Below are 25,699 nucleotides of genomic sequence, written 5' to 3'. Positions count from 1 at the left end.
ATGTTATGCTTGTTGTATACTCAAACCAAGCGGAGCCTCATCTGGGATTTTTCTCTCCGTGTTTACAATCATATTCCTTGGTGAGAAAAACTTCAAACCTCCACTTAACAATTCTGTTTAATCAGTGCTGGAATCTCTCCATATAGATTTATTTTGACATGATCTGGCCCATTTTCCTCCTGTAAGATCTATGTTCTCACCTACATGCTGTTCTTTTCCCGTTTGATATCCCTCCTCTCTGCCACGCATGAATTCTGTGTTTGCATCCAAACAGCAGAGCCTCCAGTTGCATCACCAAGTCCAAACTGGATTCTGATTTTCTAAACTCAAAACATGACTGCGACTGGCATGCAGCATTGTGTTTGCAGATGTTGTCTTTTTTGGTGTTTGTCTTTTTTTTTTCCCCTTTTTAAATAATGCAACAATGAGTGATCACACACAGAAACACGTCTCTCTCTCTCTCTCTCGCTCTATACAAATTGCATAATCATAAAGCAGAGCTGTTTTTGCCTTTTAAACAAGAACACAAAGACGATCATCCTCAGCTATATATGAATAGTATGTTGTTTTATGACATTTTATGTTCATTTCACTTAAAAATGCTTCTCACTTTCTCAGGTCTAACAGCCCAGAGAGCAATGAGGCAAATACAGATCGCATACATACAGCGAATGTGAGTAACAGAATATCAATGAAATGAGCATTTTTCTTAGTCCTGACTTTAGCTGTGTATGTTAAATGCTGCTCCTCTACAAAGCAGCTTTAACCCAGATTAATCTTTGGGAATTTTTTGAGTCCTTGAGACAAAAGAGTTCTCTTGCTCCAACCTCCATCTCAGCGGAGAAGACAGGGTGGTACGGGAACGAGAGTATCAAAAGGCTGGAAATTCACGGCTGAGAATAAATGCTCGCTCTTCCCTGAGGTGATTTGTCTTTGCGCTCCTCTTTCTACAGATGTTAGACCCCTTTTTTAGTAAAGACCTGAGGTTCTTTGGTAGCACTTTGATATCCTGCTCGGATTCAATATGTGAAATAGAAGAGCCACTCCGTGACTTGGAGCACATCACAGTCTTTGAAGTCTGATCCAATTTTTGCTGCTCACCATTTGATGTTGAAAGGATGAAATGAGGAAAATGTACAGTTTTTGCCAGTAACTCTGCTGAGCATATGTAAGATTAAAAAAGCAAAATCCTTTGGAGGATGTACTTAGAAATGTTAAGCAGATTAATACTTTCCTATAGCTCTTTTATTCAAAGATAAAATTAAATATGAGAGGAAGCCTGTATGTGCTGTTTTTTACTCTCACAATTAAGTCAGTGTGGTGCTGTTTGCTAGGAGGTAGGGCTAGTAAAGGGGGATATGCAATTGCATTAGCATTTGATTAACATTGCAAAGCACATTAATGGGTTTGAGTTATATGCATGCCAAATTGTAAATAAATGAATACAGCGTCTACATGACTAAATTAAAAAAAAAAACAAAAAAAACCACACACATTACAGGGCTTGCTTTAACTTGTGTCTATTTATCTTGTGCTTTCATTGACATTGCTCTTCTGGGTGTGTTTACGCCTCCTCTTTCAAGGTTGGCCCCGACAGCCGAGACAGACAAGTGAAAGACATCAAGAGAGACAAAGGCAGAGCAGAAGACAGTGTAACGAAGCCTTGCAGGGAGACAGCTAGGCTGCGAGACATGCAGTGTAAACAAGGTAAGCCCGAGCACAGAGCTGGCGGGTGCAGGTAATTACACAAAGAGACAGCAAAAATCCTGCTTTAATGGATAAAGTGCCATTTTTAATACGGGACCCCTTTCAACCTTTCATCCCAGCCAATCCTCTGCTGCCATTCTTTGTTGACAGCAAAAAGAGAGAAGCATTATGGGTGATCATTTCTGCGGTATTTTAATAACCCAGGTCAGCTCATCATAAACGTCTCATGGCAAGTGGGGGGGCTTTTGAAATGGCATGAGCACTTCAAAGCTTTCGTTCTCCCGCATGGCGAGCCCTTCACTAAGGATCTCATCAATGACTCTTAATAGACCTGCACAGTAACGGTGACAAGAAAATACACAAACCCTGATTTGTTGAACATATGTTTGGTTTGCTTTTTGCCCCAGGCGATGAATTACATTAATTCCGGCTGCCTGGAAGGCAGAGTGGGTGGCTGTGCAGGGGGCCGCCGATTACGGCCGTCACCCAGCCCACCGCTAGGGTAGTCTGGGTAATGGGGGCCTGGCCCTTCATTAATGTTATAAGAAGAGTATGAGGTAAGAGATGGAGGTGGAATAGCATTTAGCGGCGCGGCTGAGAGATTACGGGGATTAGACATGATAATGTAACACAGACAGGGCTCTCCAGCGGGCCCGGGATTAGTGTCAGCACGCCACAGCAGGTCTGGGTTAGATAGCGGCTAATTCGGTAATGCTGCATACAGGTGACCCCCCGCTCCCAGGCATCACTGCTGCTGAAGGGAGGCAGTGTTTGATTTATAATGTCAGAGTGATTATGGAGGGAAACATTGCAGTACATTTTGCTCAAATGTGTGTTTTGTCCTGCGTCACATATTTCTAACACAGAACTCTGCGTTCACAGCTGAATTATTTCCTGTTTTTTATTGTTTCTTTGAAAACCCTGAAACCCTAAAAGTATGTATGATGTTTCATTTGATGGGCAAAACACATTCCTTTGCACACAGGACACATGTTTTCAGTTTGAAATTAGTTTGAATATACAGTGTTCAACTACATTAAAATAGAGCTTTATCACCTAATGCACTGGTTCCCAACCTTTTGGGCTTTTGACCCCTTAAAATGAAGCAATGTCTTCTTACCCACCCCTCTTTACAGGTTATTGCTTCAGTGTGGAAATAAATTATGAGCAATCTTCCTTCTCAGATTGTTTCATTACACATTCCAGAGGCCTGAAGAGGTGAAAGTATTCAGTGTTTGACCAAAACAAAAAGAACAGCTGATGAAAAAGACCTTTGTAACGAATTGATTATCAATGTTAAAAATCGCCATCCTCTTAAGTCATTTCAGTCTAGAATTAAAGAGAATTTCAATCTGTTTCCAATAGAAATCGACTTTTTTTTCCCTGAGAATATAAGACTTTAAGGTCTTTGATTACTGGGTATGGAGGAGATTTTTGCAGGGATCTTGTAGGTTGAGAACCACTAATGCAACCTAAAACCCTTCTAATTCAGTCGCATTGGCATCATTTATTGCAGCAAGTCAAACACTTCTTGTTATTAGGTAAACCGAAAGGTCACCATACCGACTAAATTAGCCTTGGGCACATGAATAACGTTTCATATCTCACAGTTCAGTTATATCGTATTCAAATACCTGACCAAAAAAAATCCACCGTGGGCTTTGCTAACGTTTTAGTTATTTTGTGTGGAGAGCACACAAATTTTCAGGTATTCATCGTTGCTTCTTTTCCTGCCTCGTTTATGTTCCAAGGTCTGCTTGTGGCTCCAACTGCTTTCAGGAAACCCTATTTGAATATGTTGAGGGAGGCCACGGTGGCTCAGGCACCCAGGGCACACTTTGATCCCTGCAGATCTGAGGGCCTTTTTTTTTTTTCATCCCGAGGTTGAGCGAGTCATGGAAGCCTTGCCCTGCCAGATGTTTGGAGACCGGGCTCCTTCCTGTGTCTCATCCTGCTGTCGCCTCTGGTGATCGCATCGGTTCTCTCGGGCTGGAGCTCGACCTGGAGTGTTTCAGGACACCAGTGGAGAAAAACAGAAAATTAGCCATGGAAATCAAATTACCCCACCCCTCCAGACACATGCACACTCGCACACTCTCTACACCCTGCTCCCATTAATGCCAAAACACCGGGGCGTGACCTGGAACCTCTTAATGTGTTTGACGGACGTTGGGTCTTTTCTAAGTGATTTAACTAAGCTTAGTGTTACAAATGACTCGCTTAGCTCAGTTTTTCTTTCATGTATGAAACAAAGCAGACCAGTTAGAGAGATGATATGGTGAGATGTCTGTTTCACTGTATATCTGACACCGGGCTAGGCGACTATTCTCACTCTTTAGCCAAATACCCACAGTACTGCATTTTATGGTGGGAACAGAACATTAAAGCACTTTGTACTCCAGGCGCTCTCAGATGTCTGCAGCGCCAACCTTTGATTTCCTATGTTTTGTCAGGGAAAAAGTTACACATACACAGTGTAGTCATGTAAGCTACACACTCAAGACGATGTCACCTCTCGTCACCTGTCTCCAGAGCCTGAATATTAATGCAACATGTTTGGAAATGAGTCACAGAGGCGTGTTACAGAAAGAAAGACTTTGCTTGCAAGCAGCAGATATGATCAGAGTGCTGCTTATGCTCCTCAGCGTGGTAAACAGGATGGTGCCGAGGATCAGTCAGAGCTGACTTTGTGGTTTATGAAAGCTGAGCTACTTATGTTAACAGGCTTTTTGAAGATTATAGTTGTGGTAAACATACATGTCAAGAGAGAGACAGTGATAAAGTGGAGCCACAACACAGAGACCAATTACCTCTGCGCCTTGGAAGATAGTTAACCTGGTCGTTTGAAGGGATGAGACGGAGGAGAAGAAAGAGAAAAATGAAAAGGTTGCGGAGAATAGTTGAAGTTAATGTTGACTTATTGGTGATAGTTACATCCCCTCAGTGCATAACATGGTACAGTCAATAAGAATTGATTTTGTTTGTCGCCCAGAGCTTTCTCTCTCTTCGCTTTAAAGCTACAGCTGGGAGAGAGCTCATTGGAAATGTGGACGTAGTTTTACCCACGCTGAGGTCAAACCCACACTCACCAGTACATCACACTTTCCTCTGCTCTCGCTCCCTCCCTCAGCTCTTAAACATCTTCCCACATGTCCTCCCACAAGGTTTGCAGCTACCAGGTGCTGCTCCACAAGCCTCCACCACCACCACTACCACCACCACCACCACCACAGCGGCAGCATCACCATATCAACATGCATCTGCCAGACAAATGATCCACCCTCTCCATGTTCTCTAGACAAATACTCTCCCTCCCTCTTGCTGTCTCTCAGCCTTTTGATTTATCTGTCTGTCTCCACATATTGCTGTGTCTCAACCGGATGCCTTCAGTTTTAGGCAAATTACAGGCTCGGCATAGCGGCAGCAGAGATTTGGAAGGGATAGGAAAGACTCAACTTAACGGAAGGAGTTGCCTCTGTCTGACGCTACCTACGTAATCCTCTTAATGTCAGTGGGAGTAGTTAACAGGATGTACTTCCAAACTACTCATCATCACAATTCCAACAGAATAATCTCCCCAGACATAAAATCAAGGTGGAATATGATGCTCCAAGTTCTCTGTAATTTCGCATGTGGATTTAGTCATTTGATGTAGTTTAACAAAGTTTTTCCCAAGCAACAAACCTTATTAATTTGTTATTATAGTTGATAAAATACAGTTTAATGTATTCAAATAAACATATTCATTCATATTTTATTTAATAGAAGTACTAGCATCCTACCAATCAGGAGGGAAGAGCTTAATGCCCATCATTAGCATATTTAATCTATTTTTGGCCTGGTTTTCTTGTCATTCATGGATCCCTCTTCACTACTTACTTTATACTCATCCTGCTGGATCACAGTTATACGTAACGCGTATTATGTCTCTGACAAATGATTGACTTCCACAGAGTTCAGAGATTTTTTTTCCTCCACGCAAACATTTCTTCAGGAGTCAAAGTTCCAAATCTGCTGTCAGGGGAAATGATTGATTTCAGTGTGAAAAATTGGTTGTAAGTAAAAACATCCTCTGCTCGCATTATTGAAAACAGATGCAGGAACTACTCTTTTTCAGCATTATCTGTTTGTCTTATAATGTAGAGCACATGACTTACTATTTAACTATGATGTCCGAAATGATGATGGTGGTAATAAATCTCAGGAGTCCTGAAAAGTTCTGGAAATCCTCTTCAACTTCAGATATCTGTTTGGGGTCTTTGTTTGCAAGTGAGGAATAATGTCTGTGTTTGTCTGCGTGTGTGTGTGTCTGTGTATGTACACGCACGTCTGGTTTCATGTGCCTGTGTGTGTGTGCAAAGAGGCGGTTGTGAGGTAAAGAGAGGGGTCTGGGTTGCACATGCCTCATTTAGACATCAAAGGCCCCTGCTGATGATTTTTCCTTATAATCCATGCCTTTTGGTGCCTCTGCTCCCTCCATCTGAATAAACAAAGCCCAAGTGGTTCACTGTGGTCTGGGAGAAGTCAGGTGATTGCAGTACGTGATTTAGGAAGTAAATCGATACATCTCTAATTTATTCCACTAAAAATCGCTTTTAGCAGCTCTTTTATGTTGTTTCTGAGGCGCATTCAGATTTTCAAGGGATTTCAAAGTGGTATTTAGAGATGTAATACGAGTCATCTGCTGCTCTTTGAAAATGAAAGAAATACCTATCTCAAAAAGAATTCAAGCCCTTTTTATCTCAAGAAGCAAACATGTACAATATGTAAGTCTCTCACCAAGAAGAGCAAACTCTGCTTGGCTTTCTTTTGATAGGGAGAAATCAATATTGTATGAACCGCACTGCCTGCTGTATTCCCAGTTGACCATTATTCCTCCCCACCCCAAACAGCAGACGTTACCCACGATCATTTAGCAAACCCCTGGTGTGAGCCACTGTCTGACCCCTTCCCAGCTCTGCTTTTCCATGTCCAAGCAAGGCTCCCATGCCAGAAGCCAGTTTGGCAGCTTCCCTGCCTGTAATATATCTGCAGGAGCAGCATTCCTCTGGGGCTGGCCTGGATCAAATGGCAGTGATTTCCCAAACAGAGGCACATAGATGGGAAGCCTGACCCATCCTCTGATCTGCTACACGCTCTAATCGCTGCGGGTTAGAATGGATAAATGGTGATGTTGAACTCTTGTGTGCCGTATTCTGGAGTCCTGATCTGCAGCGGTAGATCCAGCAGGATGAAGAGCTAACCAACAGATTAAGGCTGAACAATTTTAGGAAAATATCTAAATCCGATTTGCAACTTAAATAAATTGCAGCTACTTTTTATAAACTAAACCACAGGCCTGCATTTGTGGAGTTCATAGATTTAAACAATAACGATTGTGAAACTTTTATCTTGCTTTTAATTGCTACCAACCAATCTTGTGTCTGCATTAATAGAATCAGATAAAATAATGCAGTTGATTGGTGTTGAGGACCTGCTATGGTTCTTTTTTTTCTACCAGTCATGCAGAGAAAAGCAAACTTGTCTGGTTTTCTATATATAAACAAGAGCATGATATATTGTTTACCATCTTAGCATGAAAACATTTTTGATATTGATCATAAACCAAAGTACTGGACAAATTTTAAAAAATGACCCGATTATGTTGCCAGATAAAAAGTTATGGGATCACGTTCAGGATTCATCCTCTGGGGAGCATGAATGACAATCCATCCAATAGTTGTTGAGATATTTCAACCTGGATCAAACTGGTGGTCTCACCAAAATGATTTATTAAGATGTCACATTAGTGGTATACTTGACATTGATCAATAATTGAATATAGTTATGATACTAAAAAGTGAGTTTATATTTATTGATAACAGCTGCATAGTTGGCCAGTTATGGTAGTAATAACAAGCTGATGATAAGTTACATCAGACTGCCGACCCTGGCGCGAGGATGCATGCATCAAATGTGACATAATCGCGCCTGTATCATTGAGCATAGGCTACACAAGTTGATGTGGCCCATTGTTGTGCACCTTCCAATTTTTAAGACAAGGCGCCCTCTGCATGCACAGGGTTTTTCATTTTCAAGATGGTATATGGAACATCTGTATGACCCTTCGCTGAGAGACCACAGAGACTGTCATATGGCCTTAAATTCACAGAATGAGATGGCCACCATCTCCATCACCTTTTTTCTCTTTATTAGTCGTAAACACACCAGTTCTTCCTCAGCATTGAGGAAGTGTGCAGCCATCTTTGCTCTATGACATCGTTCTGGTAGCATTTATTGATTTCATGAGTCTTCACAGAATATTTCGTTCATACTCCTCCTGGCTAAGCCTCATCTGCAGAGGCATAAACAAAGCTTAATGCTAAAAGCTCTGCACTGTAGCTGCTGCAGCTAATGTTTACATGAGGTCAGACCGCTAGGACAGTCTGCTTCACTGTATGAAATTGATGTGAACCAATCACATACATCATTTTGGACAAAAAGATTTGTCACTCTGCTGGTCTTCATCATTAAAAATGATAGATTGGTGTTTCTTTCTCTACACAACCATGTTTGACTAAACTGAGCAGACACCAACATGCAGACAATGATGCATATTAACCAGGCAGTAGCCAGTATTTCTTTGATACTGTTTGGCCAACTCACACAATTAATGTTAGCTACAGCTGAGTAAATTTGAAGGCAACAGTTGTCATTATAGCCGATGAAATCAGCGGTTGCCAGCTTTAACTTTCAGTTGCTACTGCCTGTTAAGACACAGTTTATTATATGATTAAAGGATTAAATTGCAGCACATCTGATTTGAAAATTGGACCCCTTCAAATGCGATTTAATAAAAACTGTTAATCAAAACCTTCATCCCACAACAGATCCGATCTTTTAGCTGCAGTGGAGAATCCACAGCACAAGGAATTGGAAGGTGTCATGCTTAATGTAGTTAAGAGTCAGTGCATCACTTTCTTATATTTATGTTGCTATTTTTTAAGTATTTTTTGTTGAAAACACATAAACAGACTACGCAGTCTATTTTACAAAATGATTTCATTCTGAAACTTCGTTCAAGGCCATCAAGATTCATAATTTGTGATTGAGTGCTTTGATGCAATTTCAGGGGAATAAGAAATTTGCTTATCAAACCTATTTCAGCATCATTAGTGGAACAATGTCCTACATAGACATACTGTGTTAGTGAAATTTAAGGTGTAAACATTTATTTGTGCTAGTTTATTTCTTCTATTACTGTAATGACAGTATGTCATGCAGATAGAGTAACTGTTTCAGGTTTCACAAAGGTAGTTTATCTCATAATATTCATACCTAAGTGCGTCTCATGCAACCAAACCAAGCTAGTTGTTTACACATAGCTGTTTTTTTGCGGTACATAAGATCTATCCAAAATATCCTCAAATACTCAAGGGTAACAAGGATTCACACGGTGGACGGTTAGCACCTCTGAGGCAAAGATAGATAAGATTCACGTTAAAAGTTGGCTGACAGGAACTGACTTTCTGGGCATTTACAAACTGTGACTTTAGTAAACCTGTGCTGGTTTGAATAACATCAAGAAAGCCGAGGAAAGATGTGGGGTTGAGGTGTGGGGGGGAGAAGGGGGGTGCTCTTTGATGTATAGGATTGAGATGTGATGAGGTCTGTTCAAAGTGAGTACAAAGTAGTGTTAAGATGGAAAAAGCAAATGCAGCTTTAGTCAAGGTAGAGAAGCCGAGGTAGCAAGACATGATGAAGAAATGTCCTGTCTCACCCGAAACGTCGGCAAAGAAGATGAAACGTTATCTGATATTAAATATAGATGCTGCTTCCTTGTAAAAGTGTCTCGGCTTTAAAACACACTTTTGTATCCTATGAATTTTGAAACCCAGGGTGTGTTGTAGTAGAGGATTGAACAAAGCCTTCATAATTGTCTTACGTTTGAATAATCAGGTTATCACATGGCTCATTATCTTTAGTAAGTCGTCAATAACATATCACTTTCTGTGGTGCAATGAATAATTCATTGTTCAGTACACTGTTTTGAACAATCAGTAAAAAAAACGACTACGCTGACAAAGATTCGGCCTTCTGCTGGAAGAGAGGCAGCAGCAATAGAAAGCAGAGACAAAGCAGTTCAATCTGCGGCAATCTGAATGTGCAAATGGCTTCTTACTCTGTTTAACAGCTTCACCACAGCTTACATTTGTGCCATTGACTTCTGTAGGAAGCAGGAGGGTGAAAATCAATATCTAAAGCCCCATAGATCTGCTGAGTCACTGTAAGATTTTTATTAGGTCCTTGTTGAAGTGTGTGTGGTGGAAATGTACTCTTTTCAGGCCGGCTAATGGCTATCACTTCACTTTAAAGGGTCTGTTCACCCAGATCACCATACTTTTAATTTAAACCACTCTATTGTATTAGAGTGGCAGAACAAATTGTAGATGTAGATGTCTTGTAACCTCATTAACTTGTTCCAATTTGTGCCGTTATGTGACAGATGAAAGTCTGGAGAGACAGGAAACAGGGGTAGAGAGAGGAGTATGATATGCAACAAAGGTCCACTGCTGGAATCAAACCGCCGATGCTGCGGTTTTGTGTTATGTGTCCCAACCAACCAGAAAATAAAGCTTTTGATTTAAGTGAACTGACTCTTAAAGGAATAGTTTGACATTTCCCAGTGAGCACCAGCCAGTCCATTATTTGGAAAAGCACAAATAGTGGATTTTTATGAATATTTATTTCATACAAATCTTGTAAAACTTGTCAAATAAGCGCACAGGTCGGGACTCGAAGCATAGCGAGGTTACATTGCTGTCACCAGTGACCATAGCCATTTTTTAAATGTCTTTTCAACTGGAAAATGCTCAGTGGGTTAAGTGATTATTCACTTTCTTGCTGAGAGTTCAATAAGAAGATCGATACCACTCTCATGTCTGGAGAGTAAATATGAAGGTACAGCCAGGAGATGTTTAGCTTAGTTTAGCATAAAGACTGACTGGTGATGATAGCACTTCCTGGAGTTTTGCCGTCACCATGAGGTTGCCAGGCAACCAACAGAGGCTCCAGGAAATCACTGTACCTAGCCAAGGAATAGTTTGTAACCTCCCGTAAAACCACAACTGGTCATTTTTACAGATTAAACAAATGAGATATAAAATGATAATTAGTGAGCTTTAGAAGTGCTGCTAAGTGGATTGTGTAACCTTTTGTAACAGCTAGCGCCAGGCTAGCTATTTCCCCGTGTTTCAAGTCTTTATGCTAAGCTAACCATCTCCTGGCTCTAGTTTCATAATTTATGGACAGACATAAGAATGGTATCAATCTCCTAATCAAACTCTCAGCAAGATGAGTGGATTTTCTAAAATGTTGAACTCTTCTTACACATATATATATATTGGCTTACATTGTACAGACACATTTTATGTAGTCCATTTTTACACTATTTTACATATTGTTGGGATAATTGTCAGTGTCTCCATATAGTTAATTTCATTGACAATTGCGTTTACAGTCCAGTTGTCTTTTGTTGGAGGGTTTACGTGCAGCCATTTACGTTTAATGGCTTTCTTTCTAAACTTGCAGGAGTTTATCCAGATGTTGCTCAGGTATATTGTAATTAAAATAATCAACTTCTACTCCAAAGGATTTCATTATCTCTTCAGTGATCTCCTGCCAAAATTTTTTAAAAAAGGTCAAACATTTTTTTACTACACTGCCTCCAGCATTAGCTTTCAGTTGTTTTTAGTGTGAACTCAAAGACCTGATCTGATCCTGCATGTAAATGCATCCATAGAGGAGTCACTTTATTTGATGTTTTGATCACAGGTAGTGAAAATACTTGATTAGTCAGAAGTGTCTCCAATACCACACACTACGAAATGATCACTGCCTGCTTCCATCTGAATTTAACTATGTTCTGCTGTGCACCTGTGCTGAGAGATATATTTATATGTGGGTTATATGTGTGGATTTATGTAATGTTAAGCTGTTATTGAGTAAGCTCATGTATGGAATTGCGTAATGTTACCTAAGTACATTTAAAATACGTTTCTGCCACTTCGGGACACAGATTTAATAAGTCAAGGGCAGAATCTGTTCACTGCTGCTGTCATCACCATCTGCATCATCTTGGTGCTTCTTGTTGTTTTGCCTGGTTGGATCATTGCCTCTGTTTTCCTCAGTTGCAGGTCCAGTGATGAAGCTGCAGCAGAGAACTCCTCGCCGGCGGGGCCAGCAGCCCAAGCTGCTCAACAGCCCTGAAGACAGCCTGTACTACAACCAGCTAAATGTGAGTTCAAAGTGCCGATAAAGGCCTTTGTCTGACTTTGGTTCCACATGATAATACAATTAAACCTACCTGTGCCAGACCCTGGAGCCCCACCCCCACGCTTCTCTGCCTCTTGTCTTGAACATGTGCTTATGCTCTTTATCTGTTGCTTTCATGTCAGGATGTCTGCCTTCACGGTGAATAATTGATGTGGTTTATCAAAGCTGAGCAAGATGCATGCTTCATCAGACTCACTTGAGCCCTTTGATCAGAAAAAATTATGCTGTGACTTCTGATATTATCAGCATCTGCTCGCATTCAACACAAAATCACTTTGAATTAAAAATTAATGACTCTCTGCTCATCTTTTGACTGTGTGCTCTTGGCCCTTTCCTCAGAGAACTCTAGATTACCAGGGGAGCAAGAGGAAGCCGAGAAAACTTGGGTAAATAACTGCTTTCCTACTTACAGCAACTCTAAACAGAGCAGGCCCTTTGTGGAATAGGAGAATCCAGAAATGGAGTTGTTTTCTTATAATGTAAATGGAGAGCCGAAAATAACAGGCTTTTTATGAGCAGTTGCTCTGCGTCATTAGAGGGGGGGTAACATATTAAGGCTTTGTCAGCATGCTAATTTTAATTGTTGAAGGTCTGACTTGTATTTGTACTATAAATGACATCCTGGTTCAGATCAGTATGCTTAAGAAAACGCCTGAACGCCTCACTGCTGTATCTGCAAATGTTGTTTTTATTCTAAATGTCTAGTTTCTCACATCAAGAAAACTCTGTAATACTCTCTTCTGTATCCCTGTAACTCTCCTCCAGCCTCTCACCACTTTTTCGTCCTCTTTCACATCACAGTCAAATCAAAGTGCTGGATGGAGAAGATGAGTACTACAAATTACTGTCAACTGTGGAGTCAATCCCTGAGGAAGAGTACGCGGCGGCACCCCCCTCCCATCCTTTCTAGTGGGCCTCTCGTCAGTCAGAGCTGAGCCTTACAACCATGTCAACCGGTAAGACAGATGCACCAGACATGTAGACAGACACTCCAAAGAACATGCTCCGTGTTGGATGTGCTTTGGTATGTGGAGCAAGTATCAGCGGTGCAGAATAGGCGACCTGTACAGGCGATGCCCTCAGCTGTTAATCCAACAGTTTTCTATAAGCACTTTGCCATTTTTAGTCGTAAATCACGACAGTTTCTCATTTCAGATCAGGCTTTATAGACATGATGCTTGATAATAGATGTTATATTTTGTCAGAAGAGAGGCTCCAGGCTTCTTCCAGACGCACACAATTAAACTTTTATCTATTCTTGTACTTGACTTACTGCTATTGTGCCTCCATATTTGGCAAAATGTTATGTTGTTTTATTTATATAGAATATGATATTTTATGATGTCTGTCATTTTTCTGGATGCTTTTTCAGGGTCTGAAATCTTTCACTAAATAAGAATAAGAAATTAGTAGTCTGCTTACAAACCACTGTGAAAAGGTACAGATGTTGCATCAATAAATAAATTAATGACAATACACATAACACAAAGAATACAGCATCATGTGATGCACTGGGAGGGGAGGTCTCATTAATAAAAAAAAAACAAAAACATTTTGCAAAGTCACAATGAAACACATGAATACGGAGCATCCAGTCAAAGTCTTAATATTGTTATTAGGTGTGTACGCTCTACGCAAGAGCTTCTATTAATGATTATTCTCACGATCCATGTATCTATTAATTAGTATATTGACTAAAATGACAAATACCTGAAAGTATAGCGATGCCTTCAAACTGCTTCTGTTCTGTCATAAATCCCATAATATTAGATTAATAATGATATAAACTAAAAGCAAGTAAAACCTTGTATTTTTAAAGCTTTATCCAGCAAATATTTGTTTCCTATCTCAATAAATGACAAACTAACAAGCTAACAAGCTACTTGCTTGTTAAAACTGTCAGTGATTATTTTCTGTCAGTTGACTGATCTATTATCATTTCAGCACTAATCTACATTCACACAAAGGAGCCCCTCCTCTTGCTGGCAGTGTGTTTTTAAACTCAGTGGCGTTAACTTGACATGGAAACATCTACCTATTTTTGAGCGTTATGCCTCTTGTCTAAGACAGATCCAAAGACAAATCCTTCTGAAACCCAAAACTCTCTCCGTATGACTTCTCCCACAGCGAGCTGCCAGTAGTCAGAGAGGCTTTGTGCTGTCTGAGTGCTGGAATCACCACACATAGCCTCACAGAAGCAGAGCTAGACCTCACTTTGAATTTCACCCTAAATACAGGAATTTTCTTTTAAGATGTGAAGTGTCGGAAATGCAGGGCTGGCGAGTTGATTTGTAGAGCTTTTTTTTTTTTTCTTTTCAATTTGCATATCATTTACTGCATCTCCCTTTGTTGACACCCGAGGGCCTGAGAGGAGATTTTGATCTTAATAGGAAGAGTAGGGTGGTATGACTGAGGATCTCATCCTCCTTATATTCAGCGGGGAAAACATTAGAGCTCTGCCTAGATAGCTAGACCGGCTTCACTTAAGTTCAGGTTCAGGCTCACAGAAGTCCTGGCGGGTTTAAAGAGGCCCAGAGTGATCATCAAATCCCAGAGTTCAGTTCTGTTTGAGGTCAAGCTCAGGCTGAGACACTGAGGATTGACCTATCACCTAAACATCACTGCTTATCCGTTTCTTCTGTTTTAGCATGAAAAAAAATGTAAAGGAAGCCTATGCCTTACATTTTATGTAACTAAAACACCCTGCAAGTGAAATTTAAGATGATAGATGGCTTCATCATGTGACAACACTGTGGTTTTAACCCTGTCATTTTCCAACCATAACTATGCTGTATGTTGTTTTGAACAGCCACAATGCTCGTAGTGGTAGTAATCCAAATTGTTTGAAATGGTACACAGCTCCTGAAAGGATATAACACACATAAGCATCCCTTATGAAAAGATATCTTAAAACAATCTTTATTTAAAAACTGTTCTTATGCCATTTTTATGACTCTTGTGAATGTTTGTGGTTTCGGTTCCTATTTTTAAAAAAAAAATCTGTGGTCATGTTTTTCTAGAAAAAAGAGAAAGTAGAAATCAGCTGTTCCTTTTATCAAATTAACTTGTGTAATTAAACTGCATCCATAATAAAGCCAGAGTGTTTTCATTTTATTGTCATATTTAACTCTACAAAAAAATCAAAGAGTAATACCCCAGACCACTGGCAGTGTTATAATGTGGTGTCACAGTTAGTTCAGAAGCATTTTACCTCCGGTCGTAGCCACAGATCCTGCAATAATTAAAATCCTCGTTGTGCATTACTCCCTTGCTGGGATAGTTGGTTCCTCTGAAGAGCAGTCTGAAATAGGTCACCCCAGCACCCTGTAGTGCATCTTAAAAGTACACTGAATCAATTAAGTGTGATCATGCTCCCTTGATTATTTTGGCCCTGTTTTACCATGGAGAGGAATTTCAAATAGGCTCACTAGTTTGAATAACAAGGTTGGACTGTGGTGACAAATGGTGCCAGAGTGGGTGTTTCTTTCCCTGTTTTTCTCTGCCAAATTAACTCCCTGGCTGATTGCCTGCGTTAGCATATGAGGGGAGGTGAGCGGAGGTGTGTGCGTAATTGCCTTGGTTAGCTGATTATGTGTTGCAAAAGGCAAATGTTATGAAATACTGTCATCACTCTCATGAAAGATGTTCTGACCTGATGAACTGAGGCTTCTGTGTTTGCTTGGACCACTTGTTGTCTTGGGTTGAGTGTGCAGGTGGGACGCTGAGCGACAGAGAGCATTCAAGGCCTGACACCTGTGTTTTTTTTAATACGTCTTCGTAAAATCCAGCTCCCTCTTGTTTTTCCTCATTAAATCTGACAACATCTGGCGTGCAAGAGAGGACTCCTTTAATGTGGCTAGCGTTACTGCTGGTGTTGTTCTTGCCATTTTAGCTATTTGCTTCATACGCTACACTTTCATTACAACAGTATCCGAGGCAGACCCAAACACTGTTATCCAAAGTTTTAAACCACCTTTATGAAAATCGTTCGAGCCGCAGCCTTAACAAATGATGAAAAGCTTTTATTTTCTAAAGAAGCATACTTACCTTTTCACCTAATAGTGATGTCTCACTTCAAAGAGCGAACACGATTAGGCCGACATTGTCCTGTTTCTATATCCTTTGAGTTCAAAGGGAGAGTTTGAATACCAGTATTTCATGTGCAGCCTTTTCAAATACTGTTTTAATGCAGTTTACGTGCTTTTGATATCCAGATGTGTCCGATTTTCAGCACACTATAATATATCACACTATATTATGATTGCATACCACAGTGAAGAATTAATGACAAATCTTCTTTAGGAATAGTTTTTGTTCCCAAAAACTTAATGTGAATGCAGATTGGACATGGGACAAACATGCCTAAAATAGCCACAAACTTAGCATTGTGATGCTCTTTGCTGGCTAATGATTAATGCCAAAGAATACACAAGCATCAACCAGATGTCAGATGTGTGTTGAGGGCTCTGAGCAGAAGAACATTCCCTAAAGACGGCATTAATAAAGAAAGTGGTCGAGCTGGGTGGAGAGACAGAGAGAGTAAGGGGCATAGAGGAAGAAGGAGATAAAAGAGGCTGTTGAGTACGTACATCAAAGGTCTCTTAATGACAAGGGATGCCATTAGGGTTACTGTGGCTTTTGTTTCAGCTTCCTCACACCTGCAGTTTGTTGAGGGTCTTCTATGCACTGTTTTGTTGTTAACATTTGCATGAAGATAAAATGCATGCATGAGGAGTTAAGAGTTTGTTCTTGCTAATCTTGGCGGTGACCGCATGTTTTGGTCAAAATTACAGCTTCCTTTTTCATTTGCAAAAGAGAGAACCATTCATTTGCTTCCCCGTGTAAAGAAGGATAGCACTAGAAAAAGGCTTACATAGAACAATAGAAACAGTATGTTATCCTGTACGCCATGAAATTTATTGACTTAAAAGTTTTCTTGGTGCCTCCGGTGCTGGAATGGGATTTGACAAATCAGAGCGTGAAATTGTGATTAGCCTCTCTCGGTTTGTAGACTGAGGGGGCACTAGCAGACTTGGCATGGCCAAAGGTGTAACCTGTTTTGTTTTGCCCCGGCACTGCTTTCCCAGATGGTGGGACCAGCTGCCATTGAATAAACGCTGGACGGGTAACAGTGTGAGAATTAACACGGCCTTGTTTCAGTTTGGGATGCATAACGGAAAGCTTATCTTTTTGCCACTGCCAGGAGGAACGGGAACCTTTTGATTGAGGTCAAAATAAAATAATGTCCGGCAAAACTTGTTTTAAAATCTGCCCAACAGCTCAGGCATTTGTCTTATTTGTGTAGATGTGCATGCAGACCCCTACTTTCATATTGCAGAGTGTAACTACAGGTTTTTTCTTCGCATGTTCCCTTGTCAACAGAGGAGTCTTTCATAACTACTCCTTAAATACATTATTTAGACTACAACGTGGAAATCTGTTGTAATGTTTAAAGAAAATTACAAACCCGAACAAACTGATGTCATCACAAATATTTTTTGAGTAAGAATTCATCATTTTGCTAGTATTTGGAGTCTCCTGTGTTTCCTTTTGTTGTTTTGAAGGAGCTGAGAACTAACAATTAATTGTATAACCTTGAAGCATATGTAGATGAAAATGTGTTGATAGGTCTCCAATAATTATGTCATTGCAAGCTGCCGTACAGTAGTGCGAGCCAAGAGCTTCAAGAAGCATGTATTGTCTCTCTTGCTCAATCTCTTTGGAGCAATGATACCTAGAAAGTGGTGAAAAACAGCTAAAAAAAATATATATATATATATATCTGATGATGTTTTGTGCACGGCAGCGCAGGATGAGGATGGGAGATGATGTCTTTTTATTTTCATTTATCATGGGAGAGCACTGCAGGCTGTAACCCAGTACATCATCATGGAGGGGGAGAGTTTCCCTCTTTAAGGCTGGATTATCACATCTAGGGTGGGCTGAGAGAAGGTAAAATGACCTGTCCCGCCTTACGTGACCCCAGGCCAACCCGCACATTGCCAAGGCTTTGCTCTTTGCTCTTGAATATGCAGCGATCCCCTGCTTCATAGGCTTGGAAGAGAGGGAGAGAGAAAAAAAGAGTTGTATCGCATTGCAGGGAAAATTAGTGAGACCAAAGTTGGAGTTTCTGTGTGTTGGGGGCTGCGAACAATGGCAGCTTTCTGTCAGACAGAAACTTCAAAGGTCTGCTGAGTGACTGCTCTGAGTTATACTTTGTTGTAGATCACTGAGGAAATTCACAGATGTTTTCTCATACGAGACACCATTATAGCGGCTCAAGTACCCAGTAGCCTCGAGCGTCTCTCCCTCTCCCCCTCTGCCTCTCCCTCTCTCCCACACACTCACTCTCACTCTCACACACGAACCTCCGCCCCCCCCTGCTCCCACCCCCCAGTCTCTGATATCTCTCGTATGAGACAGATGTGGAACCTGTTTTCTCTCCAACTGTCCAGAGAATATGGAAAGTTAAAAAGGGTTCGTGTTGTGGCATCGCCCCCTGACTCTGTCATATCCACAGTTCTCACTGTCAGTTCGCTCAAAATGTCAAGATCACATGCAGCTAGACCGTCTCACATCCATTCGGAGTCGAAACAATAAGTTCTTCATCATTCAGATTAAGTGATGAACACTGATAGTGAAAAGTATTTTGCTTGTGCTTCATTATGGGCATGTCAATGTAGTTTTTCTCTTTTCTCCTCTGCAGATTGCCTTCTTCAACTCTGAACTCGACCTGTCCTGAACCAAAACAAACTGCATCTCAACAACACACATGATATCTATTGTTCATTTTTATTTATTTATAGCAAACTGCTGTTTTATATGAGTCAAATAAATGTGTTTAAACTGCTGAGTTTTGATTATTGATGTATTTTTTTCCTTCACAACCATTGCAAAAATTATGGTAGAGAAATATATTTTATCCACCACAAAGGCATTATTATGCATATTTTCACGTGCTGATTCTCTGGTATGTTTTTATCTCAGTTAGCGCTGCAACTAACCATTATTTTCATTGTCAATTGGTATGCCCATTATTTTCCCTGATGAATTGTTTCAGCTATAAAATGTAAGAAAAATAGTGAAAGACTTGATGTTCAAATGTGGTGATCCGGCGATAACTGCTCACAGCCCAAAGAAACATCATCAGATGTCTTACTTTGTCCGACCAACAGTCCAAAACTCAAAGATATTCAGTTCATTATCATGTATTACAAAGAAAAGCATCAAATCCTCATATTTGAGAAGCTGAAACTGGCAAACATTTGGCATTTTGCTCAAAAAAGGACTAAAAGGATTATCCAAATAGTTGCAGATTAATTTTCTGTCAACCAACTAATCAACTAATCCTTGCATCTCAATTTGTGTAATATCAGTATTTTAATTGCAACAATCTAAACAACACAAAAAAATCAATCTGTGTGTCTTCGTTTGGACAATGCACAGGATTACTTAATTGTTCTGCTGTCATTTGCACCGTATTTGTTAAAACTACTGGCAATATGAAAATAACAAGCTCTACTTAGGAATTTAACATTTTGCCTCAAGTGACCTTTATAAGAGTGACCACCACCTGTTGAACCTTTAGGAAGTGATTTTGCTTTAAACTCAGGAAATTTAGATTTCTGGTCAAAGTAGAAATATGAGATGACACCAGATACTAACCATTGCTTTCTCTGCCTCTTAGTAGATTAGAAAATGGCTGCTTTGGTTTCTTGTCCCATAATTACTACAGCTGTGAGAGTTTTCCTGTCACCACCACAAGACTGTATCTTCCTTTTAGATAGTCTGCTAATCTTTAAATGCAGCTTCATACATGTCTGCGCCAGTAATTCATCTGTATGATTGACTCTCTGCTTTATCCTTTAGTAAAATATGAAATACACAGATGGTGCAGACTGACTCCCTGTTCAAACCTTTGAGTATACAGGCAGAAAACTATTGCAGTGGGGGTTCCTCCAAGTTAATTTCCCATCAAATGCTGCAGGAAAAATTTCCTTTAGCCATACCACTGCTGCGGTGACCCTGGAAAACTTGAGGCATGGCCATAAGACGGTAAAGGTTTGAAGCAAGTAAATTACCTCAGGGACTGGACATTGTGTCAAGCACATAGTCATGAATTTCTTACAAACTATATCAAAGTGCTGCTTGGCCAAATCCATCCCTCAGCTGGAGTCCCATTGAGATGCATTAAAATGTAAGGACTTTAGGGCTGAACCAAGCATCTCAAAGGACGATATCAATAATTTGGTAATGCTGATGGTTCGCAAAATTAATGCAGTTATCATATATGGCTGAAATGCGCCTTGCATGGCGTGACAGTTCACACGTAAAGCTGATTTAAGTGGAAATCCACCCGAAATCTGCTATTTTAATGTTCATAAATCGCTGCTGCTGTTCAGGATCATATTAACATCTCATTTCTGTTTTAGGGTGGATTCTCCCTTTACTTCAACAGTTGTGTGATTTGACACGAGAGAGCAGATTACAACATTTGACATTTATCTGACATTTAAACCTCGAAGCCAAAAACTAACTGACAGCACTTTGCTGCACAAACACAAAATACAAACTTTTGGAGAAGACTGTAAAAATGTTTACTCCATAGTGAGCTGGCCGGTAATTCAGTCTGTAACGGCTGCTTAACTGAACGTGCAGTTCGGTCTTATTATTATTCCCTTCTCACCTGTTCTGAGTTTGTGTCAAAACCGTTTAATACCACAATGCACAAAGTGAATACATGTGCACCAATAAAGTAGAAAAAGTCTGGGTCAGATATTTTGGTATCACTTTCTTGTAAAGCACCCTATATAAAGTCTTTATAAGTAGTCAGTGATGTCTTTATTTCATTTATTGATGCTTTATATGTCAGTTAGAGGCCATTTTTGGGTTGACAGATTGTGAAAAATACCTTTGGTTAGTTTGTATACTTTCTATTTGGTAATAAGTTGGTTATAAATGTTGCTAAAACAACAATAAATACTCAGTTCTCACTTTCTAATAAGTCTGAAGTATGTTAATGAATCATTAACAAAGGGATTTGAACAAAAATCCATGTTATGATGAATTAAAAGACAAAGTTTTATGCTGAAAGAGGATAAACACTAGCAAAAGGATTTTTTACAAAGTTGCTCTTATTAGTTGTTGGTAACAGATTATAAAGTATTTGTATATAATTTATTGACCATTAAAAACACTTATAAAGGGTGTCTTATTAAAAAGTGATACCAATATTTCTCATCTATGTATAACCTATAGAGGAGTTACAAGTAAGTACACACACTGTATTTAAGCTTTGGCTCAAATCAGTGACCTTCCTGTTTGCTCCAATTCTACATATATTTATATTAAACTCTCCAGTAAAAGCTTCATCACCGACCACTGCCTTAACTCAGTGTAAACAAGGTTAATCTCAACCAGTGTTTTATCAGTCAACAGTGTGACTACACCACTCCTGTAGCCAGTTTTTGTAGTTTAACATGGCTCCAGTACAGCCCAGCAGGACTCCCCCTTTCCCTCATGACTGTGTGTAAAGCCGTGGGAGAGGACTGGGAACATTAATCCCTTCAAAGGAACAGATCTAATTCAAAATCTGCCGCTCCAAACTAGTTGAGAGGACAGTGATTGTTTCTGCAGGGAAGCATGATAAAGATCAGAGGGTTGATATAGAAAACTACAACTTCCATTTCTGCAGCTGAAGTCAGCTGCTCTGCCACAAAAAGTTTGGATATTATCTTATGAAAGCTGCATACTTTGCCTGCATTAAAAATTCTAAAACAAAAAAAAGGACAAAATACGATAAGATGTGTTAAAGTTCCCTCACATTATAATACCTCTGTTTTATTTGGATGCTGTAGTGCATGAGATCCTCTGCTTTATATATATATATATAGCATCTTCCCCAGACATGTTGACATGACAAGTTTATAAGGAAACATAAATGAGACATCATCGTTTCAAGAGCTGCCTTTGTCACCTGATTTTAAACAGAGGTTTCCCTCATGTGTCATGTTAAGTAACATGTTATAGTAATTTTAATTAGCTGCTGGGGATTTCTCTTAAGGCTCTTCAGAGTGTAAATCTGATGTTGGACAAAGAAAAGAAAAAAAAAACTAAATTTGCAGTTTGCTTCTGATAAAACAAACGACTGAAATGAGTGAGGGGTAAATTTAAATTATTCAGAGAGGACATAATTAAGTGTTTAATGCCGTGTTGTAGTTCAAAGGCACAACAAAGAAATTTAATTCAAATTAGAAATGTAAAAGAGACGCTGATTCTTAAGAGATGAGAACTTTGTGTTGAGTCACTTGATTTGGTCTCTTTCCTCCATCAAACAGTCAGGCAAGGCTCTTGGAGATCTCCAGAGATAACAATGTCACATTGTCACACAGGGTTCTGCTACAAATCCTTAATTACAAAAAGAGGATCAGATGACTACAGCATCCAATACCGGGGTCTCCAGGCGGCATGGGGGTCTTTGATCAAGAAAATCCAATTATTTGTGTATATACATTTCCCACATAGTGATTACTTCATTAATTGTCCCGCCTTTATCTCCTCCCTTCCCATCCCCCCTAATAATCAGCTCCTTTATCCAGACCAACAAACACACCATAGGAGCTTTGTGGATTCAAAGGATTTGCTTTCCTCTCTCAAAGAGCCGCTATTCTTTGATGATTGGGCAGCGGCAAACTTCAAAGTAATAAATCTTATTTCTGACTGGCTGGCGGCCCACCAAAGTCCTTATCAAATTCTAAGAAGTGATCCCTCACTCTTCAGATAGTCCAAGGATATCTCGGAGAGAGGAAGCACTGAGGAGTGAAGACCTGCTCGACAAGATTTTTTTTTTTTACTGCGAATGCACACATTTATATAAATTATTGCTTTTTTATTTTTATTTGTTTTCATCGAGAGGGAGGAGGACGATTACCATGGCAGCAGTGGCTGTACTGCGGAATGAAACACTCCAGGCTTTTCTCCAGGTTTGTGCGCAAGTTTCTGTTCACTTTGACGACTTTAATAACTTGTAAACTTACTCATCCGAGTTGATTTACGATCGGATTACGATTTTATATATACAATAAAGATTTAAGTCGTGCTACTGTGATAGCCCAGTGCCATCTAATTGAATTACCAATTGTTTTTTGCGCGTTAATGACGCCAACTTTTTATGTCACATCATCACGATTCTGCAGGATCGATTTAGTGCAGAAGGAATTCAAACTAATATTTAGACCCACTATCATTTGGCTGAATTATAAAAAGTAGGGCATGCTTTCAGCTCGGTAATGGTTGTAATATAGAAAATGTCTGTGCCGGTTTTCCAGGATCGCACTCCAAACTCTTCTCCAGAGAACTGTAAGCACTCTCCTCTGGCTCTCCTGGCGGCCACTTGTAACCGGATCGGGCATCACCACGGATCAAACCCAACAGATTTCATCCAGGTCCCTTACGACCCCACTCTGAGCTCCCCTTCGCGTTTATTTCACCCGTGGACTAACGAGGGCAACCATCAGAGCAGCCTGGCCAGCAACTCCACTTTCGGACTATCCTCCAAGCCTCAGCTGTCTGCGCACATCCAGAGCTCCTTCAGCTCGCACCACGAACTGCCCCTCACTCCTCCGGCGGACCCCTCGTACCCCTATGACTTCTCCCCTGTGAAGATGTTACCTTGCTCCATGCAGTCTCTGCAGTCCACCTGCCCTCCCACCTACGTCCCCGCTGTCAGTTACGCAGCCCCAACACCCATTCCGCCGGCGATGCCAAGTTTTGTCACGGGACCCTCCGGCCTTGTGCACCACCAGCAGCAGAGACAGTTGTCCCCAAACCCTGGAGAGGATATTCCGTGGTGGAGCCTCCAGCAGGGGAACCATGTAAGCCACTCTTCTTCTCTCGGCCCGCATCGCTTCCAGCTGCAGAGAGGCTTGGTTCTGGGACATACGGACTTTGCGCAGTATCAGACGCAAATCGCGGCTCTGCTGCACACAAAGTCCCCTCTCGCAACTGCGCGGCGGTGCAGGAGATGCAGATGTCCGAACTGCCAGTCCTCCACGTCCAGCGACGAGCCTGGGAAAAAGAAACAACACATTTGTCACATACCGGGTTGCGGGAAAGTTTATGGCAAAACTTCTCACCTCAAAGCGCACCTGAGGTGGCACTCTGGAGAGCGGCCGTTTGTGTGCAACTGGCTGTTCTGTGGCAAGAGTTTCACCAGGTCGGACGAGCTGCAGAGACACCTGAGGACTCACACGGGGGAGAAGCGCTTTGTATGCCCGGACTGCTGCAAGAGGTTCATGAGGAGTGACCACTTGGCAAAACATGTCAAAACTCACCAGAACAAAAAAAGCAAGTGCCACGACAAGACACTTGACTATGTCAAAAGGGAGGACACGAGGAATATGTTGTAACACACTTTATAGTCATTTCAAACAGTAGAAATCACTAGTGCAATACAGTCAGTCCTACATTAGTTAAAGTACTCAGTGAGCTCCATTTCTATAGGGTATTTTCCTTATTTTGTTGGTTAACTTCTTACATACTGACAATAGTTTCTAACATTGCTGGTCTGTGTAGCACATTTCTGTGTATATATAAAGTTTCATAAGTTAATTTGGGACCATGGAGAAGTTGTTGCTCATGAGTTTGAATTCACTGTCTATATCATATCAAGGAAGACAAGTTTTCAACTTGTGTTTTGATCATTGTCTTCGGTGGAAGATTTCACTCCCCTGTAAATTATATTTAATAGCTTTTGTTGAATGAAAGTGTCCGTTTTTGCTCCATATGGGGTGTTTTTAAGCATGCTCTTGAGAAGATCTGCTATTGTTAATATGACCCAAATACTGTGTGAGAATAAAGAATATAACATTTTCCTCATCTCAGATTAATTTGTTTAAATCTCCCTCAGTTATATGGGTGATGAGACAGACAAGTTTTATATGTAGAGATTTAATGTGTGTGTGTGTGTGTGTGTGTGTATGTGCGCGCGCCTTGTGAACTGTTGTCAAAGTTGTACAACAGTTACTAATTTCAAACCACTTTGTTGAGTAAAATTTAAAATCCAGAGATATGAGTACTTAATGTTGTCCTTTGCAGTTCAAAATGTGATAATGTTTAGCAGCGAATGAAAAGGAGTAATTCATCCAAAGTTGAGCATTGTTTAGTATTACTTTGACTGTACAGATTTTTTTTTAAATCCAGTTTATTGTTCTGGTACACTACCACTGGTTTTGCTGTTTTGTATAACCTTAAGCAACATTTAAATAGTGGTGCAGTTGAGTTTGTCTGGACTGTGTCACAGGAATAATTTAAAAAAAAAATGTACATACACTGTTTTAAAATTTACAAAACAATGCTTAACAGTGTAAAATTGCAGTGCGAGCCCTGAAATTTTGCCGCCAAATGAGTAAAAACTGACATAAAGTGTAACAGATTTGTCTCCACGTAGACCTGAGCGCTTCAAAGGTGCACACAGGTGATAGTACTGTGAAACATAATGTATTAAAACACGCAGTATATTTTTACTATGGAGTTATTACCTTCAGTAAATTATGAGGTGAGAGTTTTCATAGGTAAAGATCTGAAAACTCAGCAAGAATAAAATGAAATAGTACATCAAGTTGTTTGGAGAATATCTCACATATTCACATTTTCTTCACAGTTGATGTTAATTCTTCTG

At 40.3% G+C, this 25,699-nt stretch overlaps 2 protein-coding genes across 5 annotated transcripts in view; both read left to right on the top strand.

Annotated features, from left to right (window-relative positions):
• The window catches only part of myo3b (myosin IIIB), a 67,477-nt gene extending 48,603 nt beyond the window's left edge, over positions 1-18,874 (top strand). For all 4 annotated transcript variants that reach the window (XM_044366839.1, XM_044366838.1, XM_044366842.1 and 1 more), the window contains 6 exons: positions 619-673; positions 1,584-1,707; positions 11,877-11,983; positions 12,361-12,407; positions 12,823-12,977; positions 18,728-18,874. In XM_044366839.1, the coding sequence (XP_044222774.1) occupies positions 619-673; positions 1,584-1,707; positions 11,877-11,983; positions 12,361-12,407; positions 12,823-12,931 (442 nt within the window). In that variant the 3' untranslated portion in view covers positions 12,932-12,977; positions 18,728-18,874. The remainder of the gene's footprint in view (positions 1-618; positions 674-1,583; positions 1,708-11,876; positions 11,984-12,360; positions 12,408-12,822; positions 12,978-18,727) is intronic.
• A 3,842-nt stretch (positions 18,875-22,716) lies between these two features.
• On the top strand, positions 22,717-25,003 carry sp5a (Sp5 transcription factor a). Its single transcript, XM_044366135.1, has 2 exons — positions 22,717-23,003; positions 23,349-25,003. The coding sequence occupies exons 1-2, from the start codon at positions 22,953-22,955 to the stop codon at positions 24,426-24,428; spliced, it is 1,131 nt and encodes a 376-aa protein (XP_044222070.1). The 5' UTR covers positions 22,717-22,952; the 3' UTR covers positions 24,429-25,003.
• The last annotated feature ends 696 nt before the right edge of the window (positions 25,004-25,699 follow it).

The sequence above is a fragment of the Thunnus albacares genome, chromosome 11 (genome assembly GCF_914725855.1).
Source record: "Thunnus albacares chromosome 11, fThuAlb1.1, whole genome shotgun sequence".
NCBI classification, from domain to species: Eukaryota; Metazoa; Chordata; class Actinopteri; order Scombriformes; family Scombridae; genus Thunnus; species Thunnus albacares.
Note: the sequence above shows the minus strand (reverse complement) of the source record. Positions and strands in the feature narration are given on the sequence as shown.